General features: G+C 36.0%; 1 protein-coding gene across 1 annotated transcript in view; it reads right to left on the reverse strand.

Annotated features, from left to right (window-relative positions):
• The window catches only part of DMXL2 (Dmx like 2), a 161,451-nt gene that overhangs the window by 103,192 nt on the left and 34,747 nt on the right, over positions 1-23,512 (reverse strand). The window contains exons 5-7 of the mRNA XM_029952245.1: positions 23,332-23,467; positions 22,623-22,701; positions 20,490-20,557 (exon numbers count right to left, since the gene is read on the reverse strand). Coding sequence (XP_029808105.1) covers positions 20,490-20,557; positions 22,623-22,701; positions 23,332-23,467 — 283 coding nt within the window. The remainder of the gene's footprint in view (positions 1-20,489; positions 20,558-22,622; positions 22,702-23,331; positions 23,468-23,512) is intronic.

A 23,512-nucleotide genomic window follows, 5' to 3' on the forward strand; every position in this document is an offset into this window, starting at 1 on the left:
GAACATTGGGGTACATGTGCTCCTATGCATCAGCACTTTTGTATCCCCTGGGTAAATCTCTAGCAGTGCTATTGCTGGGTCATAGGGGAGTTCTATCGATAGTTTTTTGAGGAGCCTCCACACTGTTTTCCAGAGTGGCTGCACCAGTTTACAGGAAATGTACAGCTTTAAATGCTTGTATCAAAAAAGGATAAATGTCCCAAATCAATGGCCTAAGCTTCTGCTTGAAGCATCATGTAAAGAAGAACAAAGTAAATCCCGAGTAAATAAATGTAAGTGTAAGAAAGAATGCAAATCAATAAAATTAAATACAAAAGTACTAGTGAAGTCAATGAATTCAAAGCTACTTTTTGAAAATATCAATAAAACTTATGGTAATCTATCCAGAGTGATCACAAATGTTCAGAGAGAAACACAAATTACCATTATCAATCATGAAAGGAGAGACATGATTATAGATTCTATAAAAATTAAAATAATAATGAGGGAATATTATGAACAATTTTATCCAAACTCAACAATTTAGGCTAAATAGACAAATTTCTTGAATGACAATTTCAAAAATGGACAAAGAAACAGAAAACCTAAATAACTCTACAGCTTTAGTTCAATTAAAGATGTTTAATTCAAAATTTGAAATTTTTTTAACAAAAGAAAACCCTAAAACTAAGTACAACCAAAACTGTAGGCCCATTGATAAATTTTACCAAATTTAGAGAAGAAATGGCACCAGTCCTACATAAATTATTGCAGAAAACTGAGAAAAAGGTCTCATTGTATAAAACCAGTATTAATACCCCCAATACCAAAACCAAACACATAAGAAAACTTTCAGGAACTATCTTTCATGAACAGAGATTCAAACATCTTTAATAAATTAGCAAGCCCAGGGGCACCTGAGTGGCTCAGTCAGTTAAGCCTCCAACTTTGGCTCAGGTCATGGTCTCACATTCGTGGGTTCGAGCCCCGTGTTGGGCTCTGTGCTGACAGCTCAGAGCCTGGAGCCTGCTTCAAATTCTGTGTCTCCCTCTCTCTCTGCCCCTCCCTGTTCATGCTCTGGTTCTCTCTGTCTCAAAAATAAATAAAACATTTAAAATAATTAAAAAATAAGATAAAATAAAAATAAATTACCAAGCCCAGTCCAGCAATATATTTAAAAAAATCATTACCAAGTGGAGTCTGTCTAAACAAAGTGAGTTTAACATTTAAAAATCAATCACTGTAACTTGACAACTTAAAAAAAAAGGAAACATAACTCCTATAATTATCTTAATATATACAGAAAAAAGAAAACATTAATTCATGAGAGAAATAAAATCTCTCTGCAAACCAGGAATAGAAGGAACAGAAGAGAACACCTCAACCTAATTAAGTACATCTACAGTAAACCCACAACTTATGTCATATATAATGGGGAAAGACGAATGCTTTTTCCAGAAGATGGTCCTGGTACTCCCAATAAGTTGAGCAAGGGAAAAAATAAATAGAAATAGAATAAAAATAGAAAATATTCATAGAAAAAATAGAAAAAAACAGAGATTAGACAGGAAGAAGTGAAATCGTCTTTTTTCACAAAACCCTAAGGAAGCTACAAAAAAAAAAAAAAAAAAAAGACAGACCTGATACCACGGTTGTAAGACTAAAAATTAAAATTCAAACAGCAATTTTCTTTCTATGTGTTGGCAATAATTGGAAATAGAACTTGTTTAAATACCTTTTACATTAGTTAAGTAAATTTAGCAAATTATGTATAAGACATGTATGCTCAAAACTTTAGAACCTACTGCTAAGACAAAGACCTAAATAAAAAGAGAAACATACCATCTTCATGGATCTGAAAAACAAATGTTACTGATCCAATTCTTCCCAAACTGATCTATAAAGATACAATGTGAACACAACCAAAATCACAGCAGGCTTTTTGGCAGAAACTGACTGCCTTCTAAAATTTGTATGACATCAAAGAAAGAATACCACCAAAACTATTTTTAAGAAAAAATAAAGTTATAGGACTTACACTACCCAATTTCAAAACTTACTATAAAGCTATGGAAAGTAGGAAACATGGTAGAGTACAAGGATCCTAACCCTTACCTCCTCTAACAGAAACACCCAAACCAACAACATGTACTGCAATTCACTCTGAAAACAACCTGAAGACTGGCAGAACGAATCTTCCACAGCTAGTCATAGAGATGGTCACACTAAAAAGGATAGGAAGGGCAGAGACTTGACTGGGAACCAAACCCCCAGCCTTGCTACCCACAAACAGGAGGAGCAAGGGAATCAGACCGCACAGCCAGACTCACTGAGAAAGTGAGTCCCCATAATACATGGCTTTAAAAATCAGCTGGGCTTAACTCCAAGAGAGCCAGTGGCTACAGAAAACTGAGTTTCTGCCCTTACAGAGCCAGTATGCTAAATAACTCAGCTCAAGACAAAGCATAAAAACAGCATATTGAAAACAGCCTAGGGTGTATGTGAAGAAGATATACTGACTAATTTTAGAATGTGTGCCAGAGAGGCAGGAACTTGCAGGAGCTTTCTCTGTCAACAAAAGTGCTGGCCAGCACCATTTTTCTTGCCCTCCCCTATCCTAGATAGCCAGAAGCTTTTCAGAGCCAATCCTGACACTCTCCATCTGCCAGCATTCTCTGCCTAGCATACTCCTACAACTTGTCCCAACCAACCAGCCAGCCCTAGCAGGCCCACTTCCAAAGCGGCACCCAGAACACCACACACCTAGCTCAATGCGTACACACAGGATGAGTACACTCCCTAGCACAGGCAAACAGGTCACAGCTCAGCCACAATAGGAGGGCACACACACCCCACACCTGGGAAACCCCTAGAAACCCCAAGGCACCTGTTCTAGTGGCCGGGGGGGGATTGCACTACAAAGCACCACAGGACCCAATCTATACAAGGCCACCACTTTCAAGATCAGGAGATACAGCTGACCTACCTAATACAAACACAAGAGAGTTAAACAAAATAAGAAGACAGAAGAATATGTCCCAAATGAAAGAATAAGACAAAATTACACAGCAAAAGAACTAAACAAAACAGAGGTAAGCAATATGCCCGATCAAGAGTTCAAAGTAATGGTCACAAAGATGCTTACTGAGAGGAGAGTGAATGAACTCATTGAGAACTTCAACAAAGAGATGGAAAATATAAAAAATAACAAAGCAGAGCTGAAAAACACAATAACTGAAGTAAAAAAAATACACTATAGACAATCAACAGCAAATCAGAGGATAAAGAACGAATTAGCTAGTTGGAAGACACAGTAATGGAAAGTATCCAAGCTGAACAGCATACAGGAAAAAGTCATAAAAAATTAAGCTAGGTTAAGGGATCTCTGTGATATCATCAAGCATAGTGACATTCACATTATAAGGATCCTAGAAGAAGAAGAGAGAGAAGAGAATGGAAAACTTATTTGAAGAAATATTACCTGAAAACCTCCCTAATCTGGAGAAGGAAAACAGGTATTTAGGCCCAGAAAGCAAAGAAAGCCCCAAACAAGATGAACCCAAGGAGGTCCACACCAAGACACACAACAATGAAAACGGCAAAAATTAAAAATAAAGAGAGAATGATAAAAGCAGCAAAAGAAAACAGTGACATACAAAAGAAACTCAACAAGGGTATCAGCTGCTTATTTTAAGCAGAAACTTTTGCAGCCAAAAGAGAATGACAGGATATATTCAAAGTGCTGAAAGGAAAAAAAAAACAAACCCAAGAATACAACCAAGAATACTCTATCAGGCAAGGTAATCATTCAGAATTAAAGGAAAGATAGAGTGTCCCAGACAAACAAACGTTAAAGAGTTCATCACCTCTGAACCAGCCTTGTAAGAAATATTAAGGAACTCTCTTTTTTTTCCATAATATTTTATTGTTGAATTGTTTTCCATACAACACCCAGTGTAAGGAACTCTCTTAAGTGGAAAAATAAAATGGCTGTTGCTAGAAGAAAACTATAAAAGAAAAAAATTTACTAGCAAAAATAAACAACATATAGTAAAGGTAGTAAATCAATCACTTTCAAAACTAGTAGAAAGATTAAAACACAAAAGTAGTGAAATCAATTATATATACAAAAATTAGTCAAGGTATACACAAAATTAAAAGATGTAAAGTATGATATAATGTGAATAAAACTTAGAGGATGAAATAAAAATGTAGTGCTTTTATAACATGTTTGAACTTAAATAATCATTAACTCTACGACTTATAAACACATAGAATGTTTTATATAAACTCCACGGCAACTTGAAGCCAAAGATCCATAATAGATATACACTAAAAATAAAGAGAAAGAAACCCAAATGTAACACTAAAGAAAACCATCAAATTACAAAGGAGAGAGCAAAAAAGAAATACAGATGAACTATAAAAAAATCAAGAAAACAATTAACAAAATGGCAAAAAGTACATACCTGTCAATAATTACTTTAAATCTAAATAATACTGTGAGAGAACACAGGATGCATGTATCTTTTTAAATTCGTGTGTTTTATTTTCTTTGGGTAAATACCCATCAGTGGAATTACTGGATCATACAATTACTCTACTTTTAATTTTTGAGAAACGTCCATATTCTTTTCCACAGTGGCTGTACTAGCTTGCATTTCCACTAACAGTGCACAAGATTCCTTTCTCTCCACATCCTTGCCAACATTTGCTGTTTCTTGTTTTTTATTTAAGCCATTCTGACAGGTATGAGGTGATATCTCATTGTGGTTTTTGATTTGCACATCCTGATGACTGGTGATGTTGAGCACTTTTCATATGTCTGTTGGCCATCTGTATGTCTTCTCTGGAAAAATGTCTATTCAGGTCCTCTGTCCATTTTAACTGGACTATTTGCGGAAGGGGAGGTTGTTGTTGAATTGTACTAGTTCTTTATATATTTTGGATATTAAACACTTACCAAATGTATAATTTGCAAATATCTCCTCTCATTTAGTAGGCTATGTTTTGTTTTATTGATGATTGATGATTTCCTTTAGTGTGCAAAAGCATTTTATTTGCTACAGTCCTGATAGTTTAATTTTGTTTTGTTTCCCTTACCAAAGTAGACATATCTAAAAAAATGTTTCTACAGCTGATGTCATATGTGAAAATTAAGAAACAAAATAAATGTACAAAGGAAAAAGACAAAAAACCAGACTCTTAAATATAGAGAACTGGTGGTCTCCATAGGGGAGGTGGGTGGGTGGATGGATAAAGCAAGTAATGGGAATTAAGAGTACAGTTACTGTGATGAGCACAGAGTAATGTACAGAATTATTAAATCATTATATTATACACATGGAACTAATATTACATTGTATTTTATATTTGAATTATTAAAATTTTAAAAACAAAAAACAAGATTCATCTATATGTTGCTACCTACACGACTCATTTCTGACCTAAAGACAATATAGACAAAGTGAAAGGATAATGAAAGGTACTCCATGCAAATGGAGGAGAGAGAAAAAGCTGAGGTAGCACTCCTATCAGGTAACACAGACTTAAAAACAAAAACTGTAACAAGACATAAAAGGGTATTACATGATAATAAAGAGATCACTCCAACAAGAGGATATAACAATTATAAATATCTATGCACCCAATACAGGAGCACCTAAGATATAAGGCAAATATTAACAGACATAAATGGAGGAATTGACAGTAATACAGTAATAATAGAGAACTTAAACACCCCAATTACATTAGTGGATAGGTCATCCAGAAAGAAAATCAGTAAGGAAACAGTGGCTTTGAACAACACATTAAACCAGATGGACTTAACAGAACATTCCACCCAAAACCAGCAGAATACATTCTTTTCAAGTACACACAGAACATTCTCCAAGATAGGTCACATTAGACCAAAAAAAGTCTTTAAATAAATTTGAGAAGAATGAAATCATATCAAGCATCTTTTCCAACTACAACAATAGGAACTAGAAATCGATTACAAAGGAAAAAAACTGGAAGAAAAGAACAAATACATAAAGGCAAAACAAGATGCTACTAAACAGCCAATGAGTCAATTAAAAGATCAAAGAAGAAATGAGAAAAATAGGGAAACAAATGAAAATGAGAAACAATGGTCCAAAATGTGTGGAATGCAATAAAAGTAGTTCTAAGAGGGAAGTCTAGAGAGATACAAGTGTACCTCAAGAAACAAACAAATCTCAAATAAGCAATAAAACCTCGCAGCTAAAGAAACTAGAAAAAAGGACAAAGTCAAAATGAGTAGGAGAAAGGAAATAATAAGGATCATAGAATAAATAAATGAAATAGAGACTAAGAAAGAATAGAAAAGATCAATGTGACTAAGAGCTGATGCTTTGAAAAAATAAACTTCTTAAGCCTTTAGCCAGACTAATCAAGAAAAAAAAGAGAACAGAAAATCAGAAATCAAAAAGAAATTATAACCAACACCACAGAAATATATAAAAATTACAGATTATGACAAAGAAAACTATATGCCAACAAACTGAATAACTTAGAAAAAAAATGGATAAATTCCTAAAAACACCAATCTCCCAAAACTGAATCATAAAGAAACAGAAAATCTGAATGGGCCTACTACTAGTAATCAAGTTGAACTAGTAATCAAAAAATTCCCAATCAACAAAAGTCCAGTACTAGATGGTTTCACAGGTGAATTGTACCAAATATTTAAGGAAGAGTTAATTCCCATCCTTCTCAAAAAAGTATTCTACAAAATAGAAGAGGGAGAAATCGTTCTAAATTCATTCTATGAGGCCAGCATTACCCTGATATCAAAACCAGACAAAGACACATACACACACACACACACTGAAATGAAATGAAATGAAATAAAATTAAATTAAAAAGTTAAACAACTATGGGGGAAAATTTACAGAGAAAAAATCCTGATGAATGTAGATAAAAAATCCTCAACAAAATCTTAGCAAACCAATTCAAAAATAAGTTAAAAAGATAATTCACTACAATCAACTAGGATTTATTCCAAGATGCAAGAATGGTTCAGTTTATGCAACTCAATAAACATGATATTACATTAACAAAATGAAGGATAAAATTCTTAATATCATCTTAAACGATAGAGACAAAGCATCTGACAAACATCCATTCTTAATAAAAACTAAACAAAGTGGTATAGCGTGAACATACCTGAACATTATAAAAGCCATATATAACAAATCCACAGCTAACATCATACTCAATAGTGAAAAGCTAAAAGCTTTCTCCTAAGATCAGAAACAAAACAAAAATGTCCACTCTCACCATTATTATTCACCAAACTACTGGAAGTCCTAGCCATAGCAACCAGACAGCAAAAAGGAAAGGAACAGCATTTTGAAGTATAACTGTTACTATTAGCAAATGACATACTACATATAAAAAACCCTAAAGCTTCTACTGAAAAACTATCATACCTAATAAATGAATTCCATAATGTTAGAGGATAAAATATCAACACAGAGAAATCAATATACAGAAATCTGGTGTATTTATATATACTAATAATGAAATAGCTTAAAGAGAAATTAAGAAAACAATCCCATTTACTACTACATCAAAAAGAATAAAATACCGAGGAATAAATTTAACCAAAGAGGTGAAACACCTACACACTGAAAACTAGAAGACCCTGATGAAAGAAATCAAAGATACAAATGTAAAGATATACTGTATTCATCAACTGGAAGAATTAATATTGTAAAACTGTCTACACTACTCAAAGCAATCTACAGATTCAATGGAATCCTTATCAAAATACCAATAGTATTTTTCACAGAACTAGAATAAGAAATCCTAAAATTTATATGAAACTAGAGAAGACCCTGAATAGCCAAAGCAATCTTGAGAAAGTATAAAAATCTGTCAAGACTCACTGCACTGTACACATAAACATTTTATCTTAATTATATTTCAATAAAGTTAATTGTAAAAAACAAAACAGAACAAGATTTATGTACAAGGATGCTCATATTTAATAGCAATAAAAAAATCAGAACCACAAACCACTTAAAGTTCATTAATAGTTATCTGGTTAAAATACAGTATATTCATTCACATAATGGGAAATTATGTCCCCTTTAAAAAGAACACACATACATTTGTTTTGACACAGCAATCTATGATATATTAAGTGAAAAAATCAATTTAAAGAACAGGACCTAATTTGAGTATGTATGTATATGCACACATACTTCCATGTGGCATATAAAGAATCAAAAAGTCTGAAAGAATACAATGAACATTTTATTGAAAGTAGGACTATTATTTGGCAGAGGATTTTCATTTTCTTTGCATATTTTTTACAATAAATACATTACCACATTTAAAAAGTAAAGATATTTCCATTTTAAAGAAGGAAAAAAGGTCAAGAAGCCAATCCTTAAATAACCAAAACACTGAATCTAGGAAGAGAGAAGTGCTTTCAAGAGGAAGAAAACTTTCTGGAAACATTCTGTAGGCTTCTGCTTTCCTTCCTGCCAAAATCACCCTCCTCAAAAATTCTTATCCAAGCCCTTAAAAAGCCCAGTTTTTTTACTCAGAAGCATTAATCCTCTCTTTAAAAAAAAAAAAATGTTTCCAAGGAAAATAGTATTTTAAATCACTTTCAAATTTTACAAAATAACCAACTCTTATAGAAAGTGTTCAGATATAAACTTTAAAACAAAAAATTTAAATAAATACATAGCAAACAAAGCAAAGCAAACAATGCTTGAACTGAAGATTTAAGCAGGTACATGTTGTGGGGCGGGGGAAGGCCCTTTAACAAGTAAGACTTTAAAGTTCAGATAAAAAGTTAAAACACTATTAAGCCCCCCAAAAATAGTGCTCAATGAACTGAAATACTAAAAATATTAAAAATCCTGAAAGTAGTTGATTTTGAGTCCCACAACACCTAAACTGAAACCCTGTCATATGTAGCAGAGGCGGTAGAAAATGCCTTCTAGTGGTAGATCACACAGTTACCATCTGTTTCATCAAGTCAGACAAACTTGGCTTTATTAACAGAAGCAGAACAGATGCGGGGAGGGAAATGCCAACATTACAAAGTTAGTTTCTGTTCTTTTTTCAAGAAGATCTTTATTAGACGTAGTATCTTCTCAAAAATGTGAAGAATAAGCTTTTTAAACCCATAATGCATTTTATTAACCTCCGAAGGACCCTTACCAGTAAGGCATTCTTATCTTTCCATTAGAATTACAGAACACTTATGTCTAAGGAGAATTAGGAGAATTTAATGCAAAGAAAACATGACTAATACTTGAGGAAAAAATAATAACCAACTGCTAAGGCTATTGTAATAAAAATTCAAAGAAAAAGATATTAAGCATTATAGAACGTGCACACAGAACCTTTGAGTAACATAAAATCTAGATGTCCCATTTGAGAGGATATGCTTTTAGTCTTATTACTTAGTCGTGTTTGAAGTACAAAGGCATCTTTTGAATTCATTAGAGATGAGAGTTCAAATTCAGTAGATGTTTAAACAATGAATACTGACCATTTCACATCAGTCATTAATAGTTTTTAATGTGCCACATGACCCTACCCGTTGTCAAAAAACCATATATCCTAAAATAGTCTCAAAGTTATGACACATAGCTGAGGCAAATATAACACACTGACTAAGCAAAAAGAGGCAATCAGAAACATTAAGATTACATGAGGGACTATCCCAAAAAATAGAAGAGGAAGGAAAATTCATTCTATGAAGCCCGTATTACTGATACCAAAACCAGATAAAGACACAACAAAAAAAGAAAACTACGGGCCAGTATCTCTGATGAATATAGATGCAAAAATCCTCAACAAAATATTAGCAAAGTGAATCCAAAAATCCCTTTAAAAACTCACTCAACCCCATCAAGTGAGATGTATTCCAGGGATGCAAGGGTGGTTCCGTATTTGCAAATCAATACACAGGATATATCACATTAACAAGAGAAAGGAAAAAAAATACTTAATCTCAAGAGATGCACAAAAAGCATTTGACAAAGTACAATACGCATTCATGATGAAACCCCTCAACTAAGTGAGCTTAGAGGGATTATACCTCAACAAAATAAAGACTATCTATGAAAAACCCACAGCTAACATCATACTCAATGGTGAAAAACTGAGAGACCTTCTTCTAAGAGAACAAGAATGTCCACTCTCACCACAAAGAAATAAAATTTTCACTATTTGCAGATGATATGATACTACAGAAAACCTAAAGATTCTACCAAAAAAATATTAGAACTGAAGAATGGATTCAGTAAATCCACAGTATACAAAATTAATACACAAAAACCTGTTGCATTTCCATACACTAAAATTAGGATATCAGAAAGAGAAATTAACAACCCCATTTACAACTGTACCAAAAAAGAATAAAATTAAACTTAACAAGAGAGGTGAAATATCTGTACTCTAAAAATTATAAAACATGAATAAAAAAATTTGAAGGTGACAAAAACAAATGGAAAGATATTCCATGCTCATGGACTGGCAGAATTAATGTTGTTAAAATGTCCATAGTACCTAAAGCAATCTATAGAGTCAATGCAATCCCAAACAAAATATCACCAACATTCTCAAAGAAATAGAACAAATAATCCTACAATTTGTATGGAAACACAAAAGACCCCAAATAGCCAGAGCAATCTTGAAATAAAATTAGAAAGGTGGAGGTCTCACAATCCCAGATTTCAAGATACACTACAAAGCTGTAATAATCAAAACAGTAATGGTACTGTCACAGAAACAGACACATCGATCAATGGAACAGAATAGAGACCCCAGAAACAATCCCACGATCATATGATCAATGAATCTATGATAAAGGAGGCAATATTATATAATAGAAAGAAGACCATCTCTTCAACAAACAGGGCTAGAAAAACTGAACTACATGTAAAAGAATGAAACTGGACAACTTTCTTGCACCATATACAAAAATAAACTCAAAATGGATTAAAGACCTAAATGTAAGACCTGAAACTGTTAAAACTCCTAGAAGAAAAGAAGAAGTAATTTTTTTGACATGAGCCATTGAAACATTTTCTAGATTTGTCTCCTGAAGCAGGGGAAACAAAAGCTAAATGAAACTATTGGGACTATACCAAAATAAAAAGATTTTATACAGTGAAAACAAAAGGCAAGAAAACAAAAAGGCAACCTACTGAATGATATATGCAAATGATTTCTCTAATGATAAGGGTTTAATATCCAAAACATATAAAGAACTTCTACAATTCAACACACACACACACACACACACACACACACACACACACACACACAAATCCCACAAATAATCCAATTAAAAAACTAGCCAGAGGACATGTATAGACATTTCTGCAAAGAAGACATACAGATGCCCAACAGACACATGAAAAAATGCTTATCACTAATCATCACAAAATGCATGTCAAAACTGCAATGAGATGGGGCACCTGAGTGGCTCAGTCGGTTAAGCATCCGGCTTCGGCTCAGGTCATGATCTCACAGCTCCTGTGTTCGAGCCCCACGTTGGGCCCTGTGCTGACAGCTCAGAGCCTGGAGCCTGCTTCCGGTTCTGTGTCTTCCTCTCTCTCTGACCCTCCCCTGCCCGTGCTGTCTCTCTCTCTCTCTCTCAAAAATAAATAAAAAATAGAAAAAAATATTAAAAAAAAACTACAATGAGATATCACTTCACACCTGTCATAAGGCTAAAATCAAAAACACAAGAAATAGGGGTGCCTGGGTGGCTCAGTTGGTGGAGTGTCCGGCTTCGGCTCAGGTCATGATCTCACGGTCCGTGGGTTCAAGCCCCGCTCAAGTCAGGCTCTGTGCTGACAGCTAGCTCAGAGCCTGGAGCCTGCTTCAGATTCTGTGTCTCCCTCTCTCTGACCCTCCCCTGCTCACGCTGTCTCTCTCTGTCTCTCAACAATAAATAAAAAACATTAAAAAAATTAAAAAAAAAAACACAAGAAATAACAAGTGTTGGTGAGGTAATGCAGAAAAAAGAAGCACTTTGGGTGGAAGTGAAAATTGGTACAGCCACTCTGGAAAACAGTATGGAGGATCCTCAAAATATTAAATATAAAATTACCATATAATCCAGTAATTCCACTGATGGGCATTTATCCAAAGAAAACAAAAGCACTAATTTGAAAGATATATGCAATCCTGTATTAACTGCAGCACTATTTGGAATCACCAAGATATAGAAGCAACCTAAATGTCCATCAATAGATGAATGGATAAAGAAGATATGGCGTATACACACACACACACACACACACACACACACACACACACACACACACACAGGAATATTACTCCGCAATAAAAAAGAGTGAAATCTTGACATTTGCAACAACACAGAGGGACCTACAGGGTATAATACTAAGTGAAATAAGTCAGTCAGAAAAAGGCAAGTATCAAATGATTTCACTAATACGTGGAATTTAAGAAACAAAATAAAGGAAAAAAAGAGGGGAAAAAAAAAAGACTCAAACACAGAGAACAAGCTGGTGGTTGCCAAAGGGGAATAAGTGTAACAGGTAAAGGAGATTTTAAAAAACACTTATCTTGATGAGCACTGAGTAATGTATAGAATTGCTGAATCATTGTATTATACACGTGAAACTAATATAATACTATATGTTAATTACTTCAATAAAAAAGAATATATGAGAGAAATCAATTACAAGACAGGAAGAATCCACAAAACAAACAGTACTTTTTGTAAGTATTTTAACAATTCATTTGTCTCATTTAGAGAAGATACACATCTTATCATTTGTATTAATATACTATTCTTAATTGAATCCAATTACATGCATTTAATCTATTTTGTAAGAATTATCTTTCATGTAATCATGTCCAGATACAGGTCTGTTAAAGAGCTAAATTTTACTCTGAGCAAATTCAATGGCTTTCAGACTGTTTCAGCCTTAAAAACAAAATTAGTCTGTAATGGATAATGATGTGTTATTAACTGTTTATACACTACAGAAAGGTCACATGATTCACTCAAACAATAAATATTTACTCAGTGCAGGCACTGTATAAATTGCCAGGGATATAGCTGGGAAAGGAGAAGGAGGAGATAGGAGACAACAAAATATAATTCCTAGTTGTACAGTGCTTATACTCCAGAAGGGAAGACAATAGTAAATAAAGATAGAAATTACTGTTGGGGCGCCTGGGTGGCTCAGTCAGTTAAGGGTCAGACTCCTGATCTTAGCTCAGCTCAGGCCTTGATCTCAGGGTTGTGAGTTCAAGTCTCACACTGGGCATGGAGACTTAAAAAAAAGACATAAATTATTGTTTTAATAAAATTATGATAAGTGCTACAAATAAAAAGCATACTGTGAGAGTATATACTTGGGAGACTTGACCTGGTCTGGGAGATTTCCTTAAACAAGTGATATTTAAACCGAGAGCTGGGGTACCTGGGTGGCTGAGTCAGTTAACCATCCAACTTTGGCTCAGGTAGCAATCTTGCAGTTAGTCGACTTCAAGCCCTGCATTGGGCTCTGCAGACAGAGAGGCTTGGGATTCCCTCTCCCCCACTCTCTCTGGCTGTGCCCCGCTCTCTCTCTCTCAAAATGAATTTATTTTAAAAAAGTACATCATGGGGCACCCAGGTGGCTCAGTCAGTTGAGTCACCAACTCTTGATTTCAGCTCGGGTCATGATCCCAGGGTTGTAGAAATGAGCCCCATGTTAGGCTCCATGTTGGGTATGGAACCTACTTCAGATGGCTCTGTCTCTCTCTCTTTGCCCCTCTCCCCTTTTCACATATACTCTCTCTTTAAAAAAAAAGAAAACTGGGGTGCCTGGGTGGCTCAGTCTGTTAAGCGGCCAACTTCTGCTTAGGTCATGATCTCACAGTTCATGGTTCAAGCCCCATGTCAGGCTCTGGGGTGACAGCTCAGAGCCTGGAGCCTGCTTCTGATTCTGTGTCTCCCTCTCTTTCTGACACTCCCCGCTCACACTGTGTGTGTGTGTCTCTCTCAAAAATAAATAAACATTAAAAAAATTTTTAATAAAATAAAATTTTTTTAAGTTTTAATAAAAATAAGTACATCAGATGATATATACCAAAATACATGCTTTAAGGAAAACATAAGTGTATACAATAATGCCATTAATGGTATTTGAAAGAGGGTAGTAGGAAAACATGCTTCAAATGGAGCATAGCACCCACAACACTACCCAAGCTGATGTCTGGGCAGGGACTAACTTGGAATAATATAAAGCTGCATTCAGTATGAATCTAGAGTAGTTCTCTGATCACACTGAATTTGTCCTCTATTAAATCATCATCGCTTCATCTATAACAGACGTGTTAAATCAAAGGAATGACTAGCGTTACTAATCACTTGTGAATATATAGTAACCCTAAGAAATATGAGTAACAAAAAGAAATCTGTGGATATAGTCATTTTTTTCATGGATGGTCAAGTTTTAGGAGTAGTGGAATGTTCGTTTTTAAATATCAAAGCTTTAAAGGTGACTGCCTAGTTTTAGAAATCAAAGCCAAAAATTATATATATTTTTAAAGCAGACTTCATGCTCAGCATAGAGCCTAATCTAGGGCCAAAACTCATCACCCTGAGATCAAGACCTGAGCTGAGATCAAGAGTTGGACACAACCAACTGAGCCACCTTAGGCACCCCTATCTGTTTTCAAACTATTTTTCCTGTGATTCTGATGTTTTCCTATTACTTTGTTTTTCAGAAATTATGGAAAACTATTCTTGCATCTCTATATTCTACCCAGAAATATTAAATATTAGGGTTTAAAAAAAAATTGGTGATTGAATTGCTTGTCAAGTTTTTCAGTGTTTGTTGTTATTTTTTTATTATAGAGAGAATGTGTGTGTGTGAGAGAGAGTAGGGGAGAGGGGCAGAGGGAGAGAAAGAGAGAATCCCAGGCAGGCTCCACACTCAGCCCAGAGCCCAACAAAGGACTCAGTCCCACAATCCTGGGATTATGACCTGAGCCAAAATCAAGAGTCAGATGTTCAACCCACTGAGCCACTCAGGCACCCCTTAGTGCTTGTTTTAAAATCTACTTTTAATTTTTTTCTTCCAATTTATTTATTTGTAGTTTCTCCTGTTATCCTTTCATTCCTTACTACCTACCCTGCCAAAGTGTTTAGATAGTCTGTGAAGGGGAGGAAGACGAGATAGGAGAAGTACAGAGGAGAGGGAGGAGAAAGAAAGGAAAAGAGAGGAGGAGGAAAGCCCAAATGGCAAGGAAGTGCTGGCACCCCTAGGGCCTAGGGGGATGCCTCTAACCAAGAACCAAGAAAAAGCCAAGCCCTCAGCCTTGGAACTACAAAGAAATGAATTCTGCCAACAACCTGAGTGAGCCTGGAAGACGATTCTGTTTTAGTCAAATCTCTGGGTAAGAATTCAGCTGATGCCTTTACAGTAGCCTCTAGAGTCCCAGCTCAGAGCACCTCCCCAAGTGATGCCCAAACACCTAACCCACAGAAGCTGAGATCATGTGTGGTTTTAATCTGCTGTCTATAGTACTTTGTTATCCATAATAGAAAACTAATACTGACTCCTAGTGATAAGGGCCGTGAGTAAGTTTAAGGCAGGAGAAGGGAATAGAAAGTATAATGGGAGGTGGGATGCAATTTTAAAAAGGATGCTTAGGAAGAGCCTCACTGAGATGGTGACATTTAAGACATTAAAAAAAAAAGCCATGCAAGTCTCTGGGGAAGAAGATTTCTGGGCAGGTGCAAAAGCTGTGTTTAGGAAAAATAACAATGGGTGTGTGGCTCAAGTAAAGTTTCCAAGTAGGAGAGGAACAGAAGGTAAAGTCAAAGAAGCAATGGGAGGTGCAGTAAGCATAGACCTGGAAAGCCACCATAAAGATTTGGGTTTTTACTGAATAAAATGGGAAACCTTTTCACAGTTTTGAACGGAAGAATGACATTATCTGACTCACATACAGAAAAGATCAGTCTGGTTTGAAAATATACTATATAGGAGCACAGCAAAATTTGGGAGAACCAATTAAGAATTTAATATAATAATACAAGTAATAAGTGATAGAGGCTAAAAATGGATTATACAATGGAGTTGGTACTGAAGTGAGTACTGACTGGATATATTTTGAAGTTAGAGCCCTCAGGGGAGTAGAATGAGGGCAGAGGTAGAGATCAGGAGTTCCATTTTATTTATTTATTTTTTTAGAGGGAGTAGAAGGGCATGGGGAAGGGGGAGGGGGAGTGAGGGAGAGAGGGGGAGAGGGGGAGAGGGGGGGAGAGAGAGAGAGAGAGAGAGAGAGAGAGAGAGAGAGAGAGAGAGAGAGAGAGAGAGAGAGAGAGGGAGAGGGAGGGAGGGAGGGAGGATCTCAAGCAGTCTCCATGCTCAGAACAGAGCACAATACAGGGCTCAATCTCACAACCATGAAATCACAACCTGAGCTGAAATCAAGAGTCAGACGCTTAACTGATTAAGCTACCCAGGCACCCAGGAGTTCCATTTTAGACATGTTTACTTGATGACTTGTATTAGTTTTATGTATGTGCACGTGTGTGTATGAGTGTATATGCATGTGTGTGTGTATACGTGTGTGCGGTGTGTGTGTGTGTATATATAAAATTAGCCTGGAGCTCAGGGGAGAGTTACAGGCAAAAGATACAAATCTGAATGCACTTAAAGCCATGAGATGAGATGAGATCACCAAGGGAAGGAGTATGGTCAGAGGAGAGGTCTAAGAAATAAGCCGTGGGGCATTTCAAAATTTTAAAGTAGGGGAGAAAGGTGATCCCAAGAAACTAATGAGGGGCAGTCAAAGAGTTAAAAAGCAAACGAGAATGTGTGGTGTCCTGAAAGTAAACTGAAGAAAATGTTCAAGGGTGAGGAAGTAACGGACTGTGTTAATTCATGCCATTAGGGTAAGTGAGCACTAACCACAGGATTCAGTAACAGGAACTTACTAATGACTCTCAGAAGAAAGGTAGTGAGTGAACACAACAGAAAATGAGGAGAAAAACTTGGGAGAACAGCAACTATAAGCAACTCTCTGAAGGTGCTATAAGGAGGACCAAAAAATGTGGCAGGGGCTGAGAGAAGGTCAAGAGAAAGTTTTTGGTACTATTGTTTTTTTCAGAAAGGGCAAGATTATATAGCATGTTTGGCACGCTATGCTGTATTGGTGAGCTTGGACTGCCATAACAAAATACCAAAGACTTAAACAACTGTAATTTCTCATAGTTCTGAAGGCTGGAAGCTGAGATATGACTGCCAGAAAGATCAAGTTGATGAACCTCTCTGTCTGGCTTGCAGATAACTACCTTCTTGCTATGCATTCATGTCACAGAAGGAGAGCAAGCTCTCTGGTGTCTCTTCTTATAAAATACTCACTATTCCTATATGAGGGCCATATGCTCATCACATCTCATCTAACAGTAAGTACCTTCCAAAAGCCCCATATCCAAATCGTATCACACTGAGGGGTAGGGCTTCAACATATGAATGTAGGTTAGGGAGCCATGTTCAGTCCATAACATATACCAATATGATCTCACTCTAACACAGAGATCTCATAAGTCCTGAACAAAATATTAGCAAACCAAATCCAGCAAGAATAATACATTATAATCGAGTTAAGGTTATTCTAGAAACACAAGGCTTATTTAATACTTGAAAATAAGTCCATCTATTTATCTTATTAAAAGATTAAGAAAATCCTAAAATTTACATGAAAATACAAAAGGGCCTTGACAAGGATGTGGAAGAAAAGAACCTTTCATGCACTGGTGGTGGAAATGTAAACTGGTGCAGTCACTGTGGAAAACAGTATGGAGGTGCCTCAAAAACTTAAAAACAGAAACATCATATGATCCAGTAATTCCACTACTGGGTACTTATCTAAACACTAATTTGAACATACAAATGACCAAGAAAAGATAAGATCATCTTTCAGAAGAAAAACAAGATGAGAGGACTTGTTCTACCATATATCAAAACAATTTAAAAGCTATAGCAATTAAGACAAGTGGCACTGGTATAAGAGAAGACCAATGGACTAGAGAAAATAACCCAGAAGCAGACCCACACAAACATGGACACTGAAATCTATGCCAAAGTGAGATTACAGAGCAACAGAGAAAGAAGAGGCTTTTCAATAGTGTGCTGGACAAATGGGTATCAATACAGAAAAAATAAATCAAACTTGACCTCTTCCTCAAATCATATGTAAAAATGATTCCACCAGCCATGATGCAGGGGGACTGGTGGCAGCCGCTGAAGTTGTTTTGCCCACAGGCCCAGAGGAGGCGGCCATGGTGTTGGCAGACTGAGCTGGGGCGGAACCAAGCCAAGACTCCCCAGGACCGCCCTCTCTCTGAACCCCGCCAGGCCAGTGCTGGCTGAGGCCGAGGGGAAATTGAACATGGCCCCCTTGGGCCGGTGGTCTGAAGCTACTAAGATGTTTGATATAAAGGGTGGGCTGAGGATGTTGTGGAATGGGCTGCAAAGGACCTGTATGGCTTCCTTACAACAGTCATTTTGGCCCTTACTGCATTGTTTCTAGCAAATGCCATACAGTTCTGGAAACTGGCCAAGATGATTGAAGCCAGGGAAAAGGAACAAAAGGAGAAACAAAAACGTCAAGAAAATATTGCAAAAGCAAAATGACTAAAAAAGGACTGAAGGAATGTACAGGCTCTGTAACCAGAGGAAAATCATTTGGGAAATTATGCAGCTTTGGAAGGACCCACTAAGGTTTCTTTTCTGATTTTTCTGACTGTAATTTGTACTCAATGAAGTCAGCACATGGAAAAATCGTGTTAGTTGTGATCTCTACTGCTGCACAAAAGTGCTTTGGTGTAGAAGTCTGCTCACAGTTATTGTAAACTGGCATTTATTATGCTATAAATTCTTTATAATTGACTTAGTCATTTGTCATTTTGCAGCTTATGTACTGAAATGAAAACATCCTGTGGAGAGAAATGACTACACATTATGAATTCTGTTCAAATAACGGCTTAGAATGGGGTCCTATTCTGGACGAAAAGAGTTAAGAACGTAAAGAATCAAAACTGTACTGAGGTGAAAAGTGTGCTTTGGCTTAAAAGACATGTAGTATATTAATTATATCTTTTACCCTTATTGCTTATTTCTTGGAATAGAATCATTTCTGGCTTTCTCAAAGCCAAATATTAACTAATGACTGTTTTTGTGTTGTGCATTTTTTTCATTTTAGCCTTTGAGATAATTATCAGACATTCTGAATTTTCTTTAAATCTAATTTTATAAAGAATTTTCTTACTGACTATATAGAATACCACCTACCAAATAGAACAATTTTTGTACTTATGAGCACTGCCATTTTCTTAGAGATGTCTTGTTGAGTAGAATAACACCATGATTTAAAGCTTGCAGTAAAAATGCCAAACCTTGTGTTACCTTGAAACCAGTTCACTCTTTCTTATGCTAAGTAGAAATGTGAAGTAGTTAAGATGTCTTATCGGATAATTTGCTCATTATATAGATGACATTTTTGTGTTTTTATTCCATTATTTGTTTTAACGTATCTAGTAGTGATTATTCTGTACTTTTTGATCAAGTAGGTTCATGGTGAAAATTAAAATTTCAAATTTCTTTTAAGGAATTCTTAAAAAGTAATAGTTAAGTCATAACTCATAAGTGGTAAAGAAAGGTTTAACATTTGGAAAAATTTTGTTCATCATTCCAGTAATTGGATGAAAAAGGTAAACTATGTCTAAATGAAAAATGTGTTAACATTTAAAATAAAGAGCTAGAGGATCCCTCCTTTAGTTAAGTGGTATAACTGGAACTGTTTACTACTAAACACGGCTTTTATAAACGCACAGCCCAGGAATTTTATTTGCTGTCAGTATATAATAGCTTATTAATGTTTTCCTCCCTTCTGATCATTTTAAATTACAAAACATTATCCACCAGCTTTAATTTAAAAATGAAACTAGATACTGAAATAAATTTGATATTTTCTTATAAAAAATAAATGAAAAAAAAATAAAAATGATTCCACATAGATTTTTGACATAGATGTGGAAAACAAAAACATAAAATGTCCAGATTTTAGGCCACAGGTTCTTTGAGGTCCTCTAACCCCAGGGGCCTGTGGAAAGAACTCTAAGATATAAAGATATTTTTGACACACCTTGTATGCTCTCATGTCTTAGCCTTTTAGGGTGCCAGTTCTAACTGATGGCATCTACATATCTTTGTCTGAAGTTTCCTAGGACTTGTTTTTGAGTGCTGAGAATTAGTGCCCTGACCTAACCAGCCCCCAACCAACAACTAACATGTATGAAGAATATGTGTGAGGAACATGATTTTGGAAGGAACACCAGCTCCCAGAGGTACCCAGAGATCCCAACTTGTTAGTCACTAGCATGATTACATACCCTTTTTTCAGCCCCTTCACTTCCCTGCCTTAAATCCAGCATTATTTCTCGGTGATCATTCCCCACATGAAATACTTACATGTGAATCCTCGTCTCAGGGTCTGCTTCTTGAGAAATCAAGACAACTAAGACCAGAGTTACCATGAACTAAAGTGGTGAAAAACAATTACTTCTCTATTTTCATAACTGCTAACTGAAGGAAATACTAAATTTCAGTTACAAATAAAAGCAACAGACCAAAGTGGTATTAGTGGTACCCATGACTCTATCTCTAACAGAAATCACAGATATTTTAATATAACATATTTGCTGTAAATATCCCAAAATAGTTTTTATACTCCTTACTACTTTGAAATTGTTATTAGGTAACTACTGAACTGCACATGATTGCAGTCTCTCTGCCAATAATATTGTGCAGTCTTCCTGTCTACAATGTCACCTGTTGAGCAACTACCTCTGGATCAACTAATTATTCAGCCACAAAACAGTTGAGAGTGTTCTACAACTAGAGAGCAATGCAAAAAGGATGAACTCTGGTGTTCTTGGAAAACCTATTCTTCCCTTGTAGTGTAATATAAAAGTTTTAATTCCACATACAACAATTAAATCCAATTAAACTTTACCCTGTGGGGTTTTTTCAATGTGTATTTATTTATTTTTGAGAAAGAGAGATGGAGATCGAGCAGGGGTTGGGAGGCGGCAGAGAGAGGGAGAGAGAATCCCAAGCAGGATCCCTGCTGTCAGTTCAGAGTCCAGTGTGGGGCTCGAACTCACAAATCATGAGATCATGACCTGAGCCAAAGTCAAATGCTTAACTGATTGAGCCACTCAGGTGCTCCCAAAACAAGAGAAGATTCTTAAAACCTCTATAAGCTGGAGATGGGCAGGGAGGACAATCCTAATGGCACTGTACCGCTCAAACAGCAACACTAGTAGCTAGAAGGCAACAGAACCAGGACATAAAAAAATCCTGAGAGAAAATTTTCAACACAATTCTATGCCCAGCCAAAACAAGCCTAAAAGAAGAATAATTTCTTAGGCTTGCAATGTCTTAAAAAAGTCTTTCCTATGCACCCTTTTCAGGAATCCACTAAAGAGTATCTCTATCAGGCAAGGGAAGAAGATAAATGATGCTAAGAAACAAGGCAAAGAGAATCTCCTAAGGTTCATAAAAGAAAATTCAAAAATGACAACTCTGCTATTTTAGGCTTGGAGAGAAGCTATGCCAGAGTGGTGGCAAAGAGAATACACATTTCCAGACACATCCCTCCTATGTGGGATTTTACAGAGAAGAGATCCAAAGACTGCCAGAGGTTTGGGGGTGATTTAGGTATACACAAAATGAAGGAAAGAGTAAAACAAAGTCTAGTAACTCCAAAGTAATTATTCTGTGAAGAGCATTTTACACAATCTTAACAATGGGAACATTTACCCAAATGTTATGAGATATCTACATCAGCAAGACAGGAGGAAGGGAAGTCCACGTATATATGTGGCAAAAGTAGAGATGGGACTGAGGACATTAGTCAGAGGACTGTCTCAGCTTCCACAGTAGGAAGGCAAGAGAGGATACATAAAACTAAAAGGGAAAAAAGCAAGAAACAGGAAAATTTGCAAGTTACCTAGGAACATGAAAGGAAATACTGAAACACACAAATTTGACAACACCCTCAGGACACAGGAATAAGAATGGGGTGAAAGGAGTACTTCTTTCCACTGTGACTCTAGCAGTACTATTTCACTTTTTTTTTTTTATGTTTTTGTTTTTGAGAGACAGAGAGAGACAGCTCAAGTAAGGGAGAGTCAGAGAGAGAGGGAGACACAGAATCCAAAGCAGGCTCCTGGCTCTGAGCTGTCAGCACAGAGCCCGACACAGGGCTTGAACCCACGAACCATGAGATCATGACCTGAGCCAAAGCCGGACGCTCAACTGACTGAGCCACCCAGGTGCCCCACTATTTCACTTCTTAAATTATATACATATGCTATTCTTAAACATAAAAATTAAATTTATAAAATGTAAGTGTTAAAAGAAAGGTCAAATAACAACATTTATTTTCCAAGTGCCTACTACCTACGGAAACAGGCCAAATCTTCCATTAATACTGTACCTATTCCTCAGGCCAGCTCTGCAGAGTAGGATCACCTCAATTTTACAGACGATGAAAAAGAAACATTTTTAATTTTTTTATTTCTTTTGTTTATGTTTTACTTGGTCCTTTACCTTTCCAGCAGTAGCAAAATATTCACCATCAGGGGACCATTCCATTAAATGTACAGACACTGAGGTTCTAAAAAAAAAAAAAAAAAAAAAGTTAACCAGTCCACATTCTAAAAATCTGGAACACTACATATATAAATGGTCAAAACAAGATTTTCAAAACATATTAGAACAAGAGTGTTTTCACCTCCCTAAAAATCCAAGTTAATTAATAAAACCAATCCAAAGTTCACTTTGGGGATCCAAAGAAGACTGCAATCACCATGCATAAAAGACATCACTACCTGCATGCCCCACCAACATCCAAAATATACATGTTAAAAACTAAGCTCACCCATCTCTCCTGGCTAAGTGGGCCCCTACACGTAATCCATATTGTCAGTGGTACTGCCATTCTTCCACTTATAAGTGGCTGGCAACTTTGATCACATCTTCCTCTTCCCCATCCCTATCCACATCCCATCCATTAATGAGTAATTTCCAAGTCCTCAGGTAATAACTCGAAAAATATTTTTGTTCTTTTTTTAACTAATCAACTGTAACATACACTAAAGGTTAATATTAGAATGGGTTTGGGTTAGAAGAAGTCTACTTTCTAGGCTTCTAAATGTACTATCAAAAAATAGAGATCACTGTGAAAGGGAATATATTTTAGGAAGCTTTTTTTAAATTAATGAAAACAACAGAATTAGATACTAACTTGCACTGCCAGATGCACTTCCAATCATTTAAAACTGGAGGAACTTTATTATCAATTTCTTCCTCCTCTTCCAGAATGTCTCCTCCTGGAGGAGCCCACAACTGAATAGAATCGGTTGCTGTCAACAATCTGTTATCTAAAAATTAAAGAAAGTTCTGATGAATAAGCATGGCTTATCTAG

Source organism: Suricata suricatta, chromosome 9, assembly GCF_006229205.1.
Source record: "Suricata suricatta isolate VVHF042 chromosome 9, meerkat_22Aug2017_6uvM2_HiC, whole genome shotgun sequence".
NCBI classification, from domain to species: Eukaryota; Metazoa; Chordata; class Mammalia; order Carnivora; family Herpestidae; genus Suricata; species Suricata suricatta.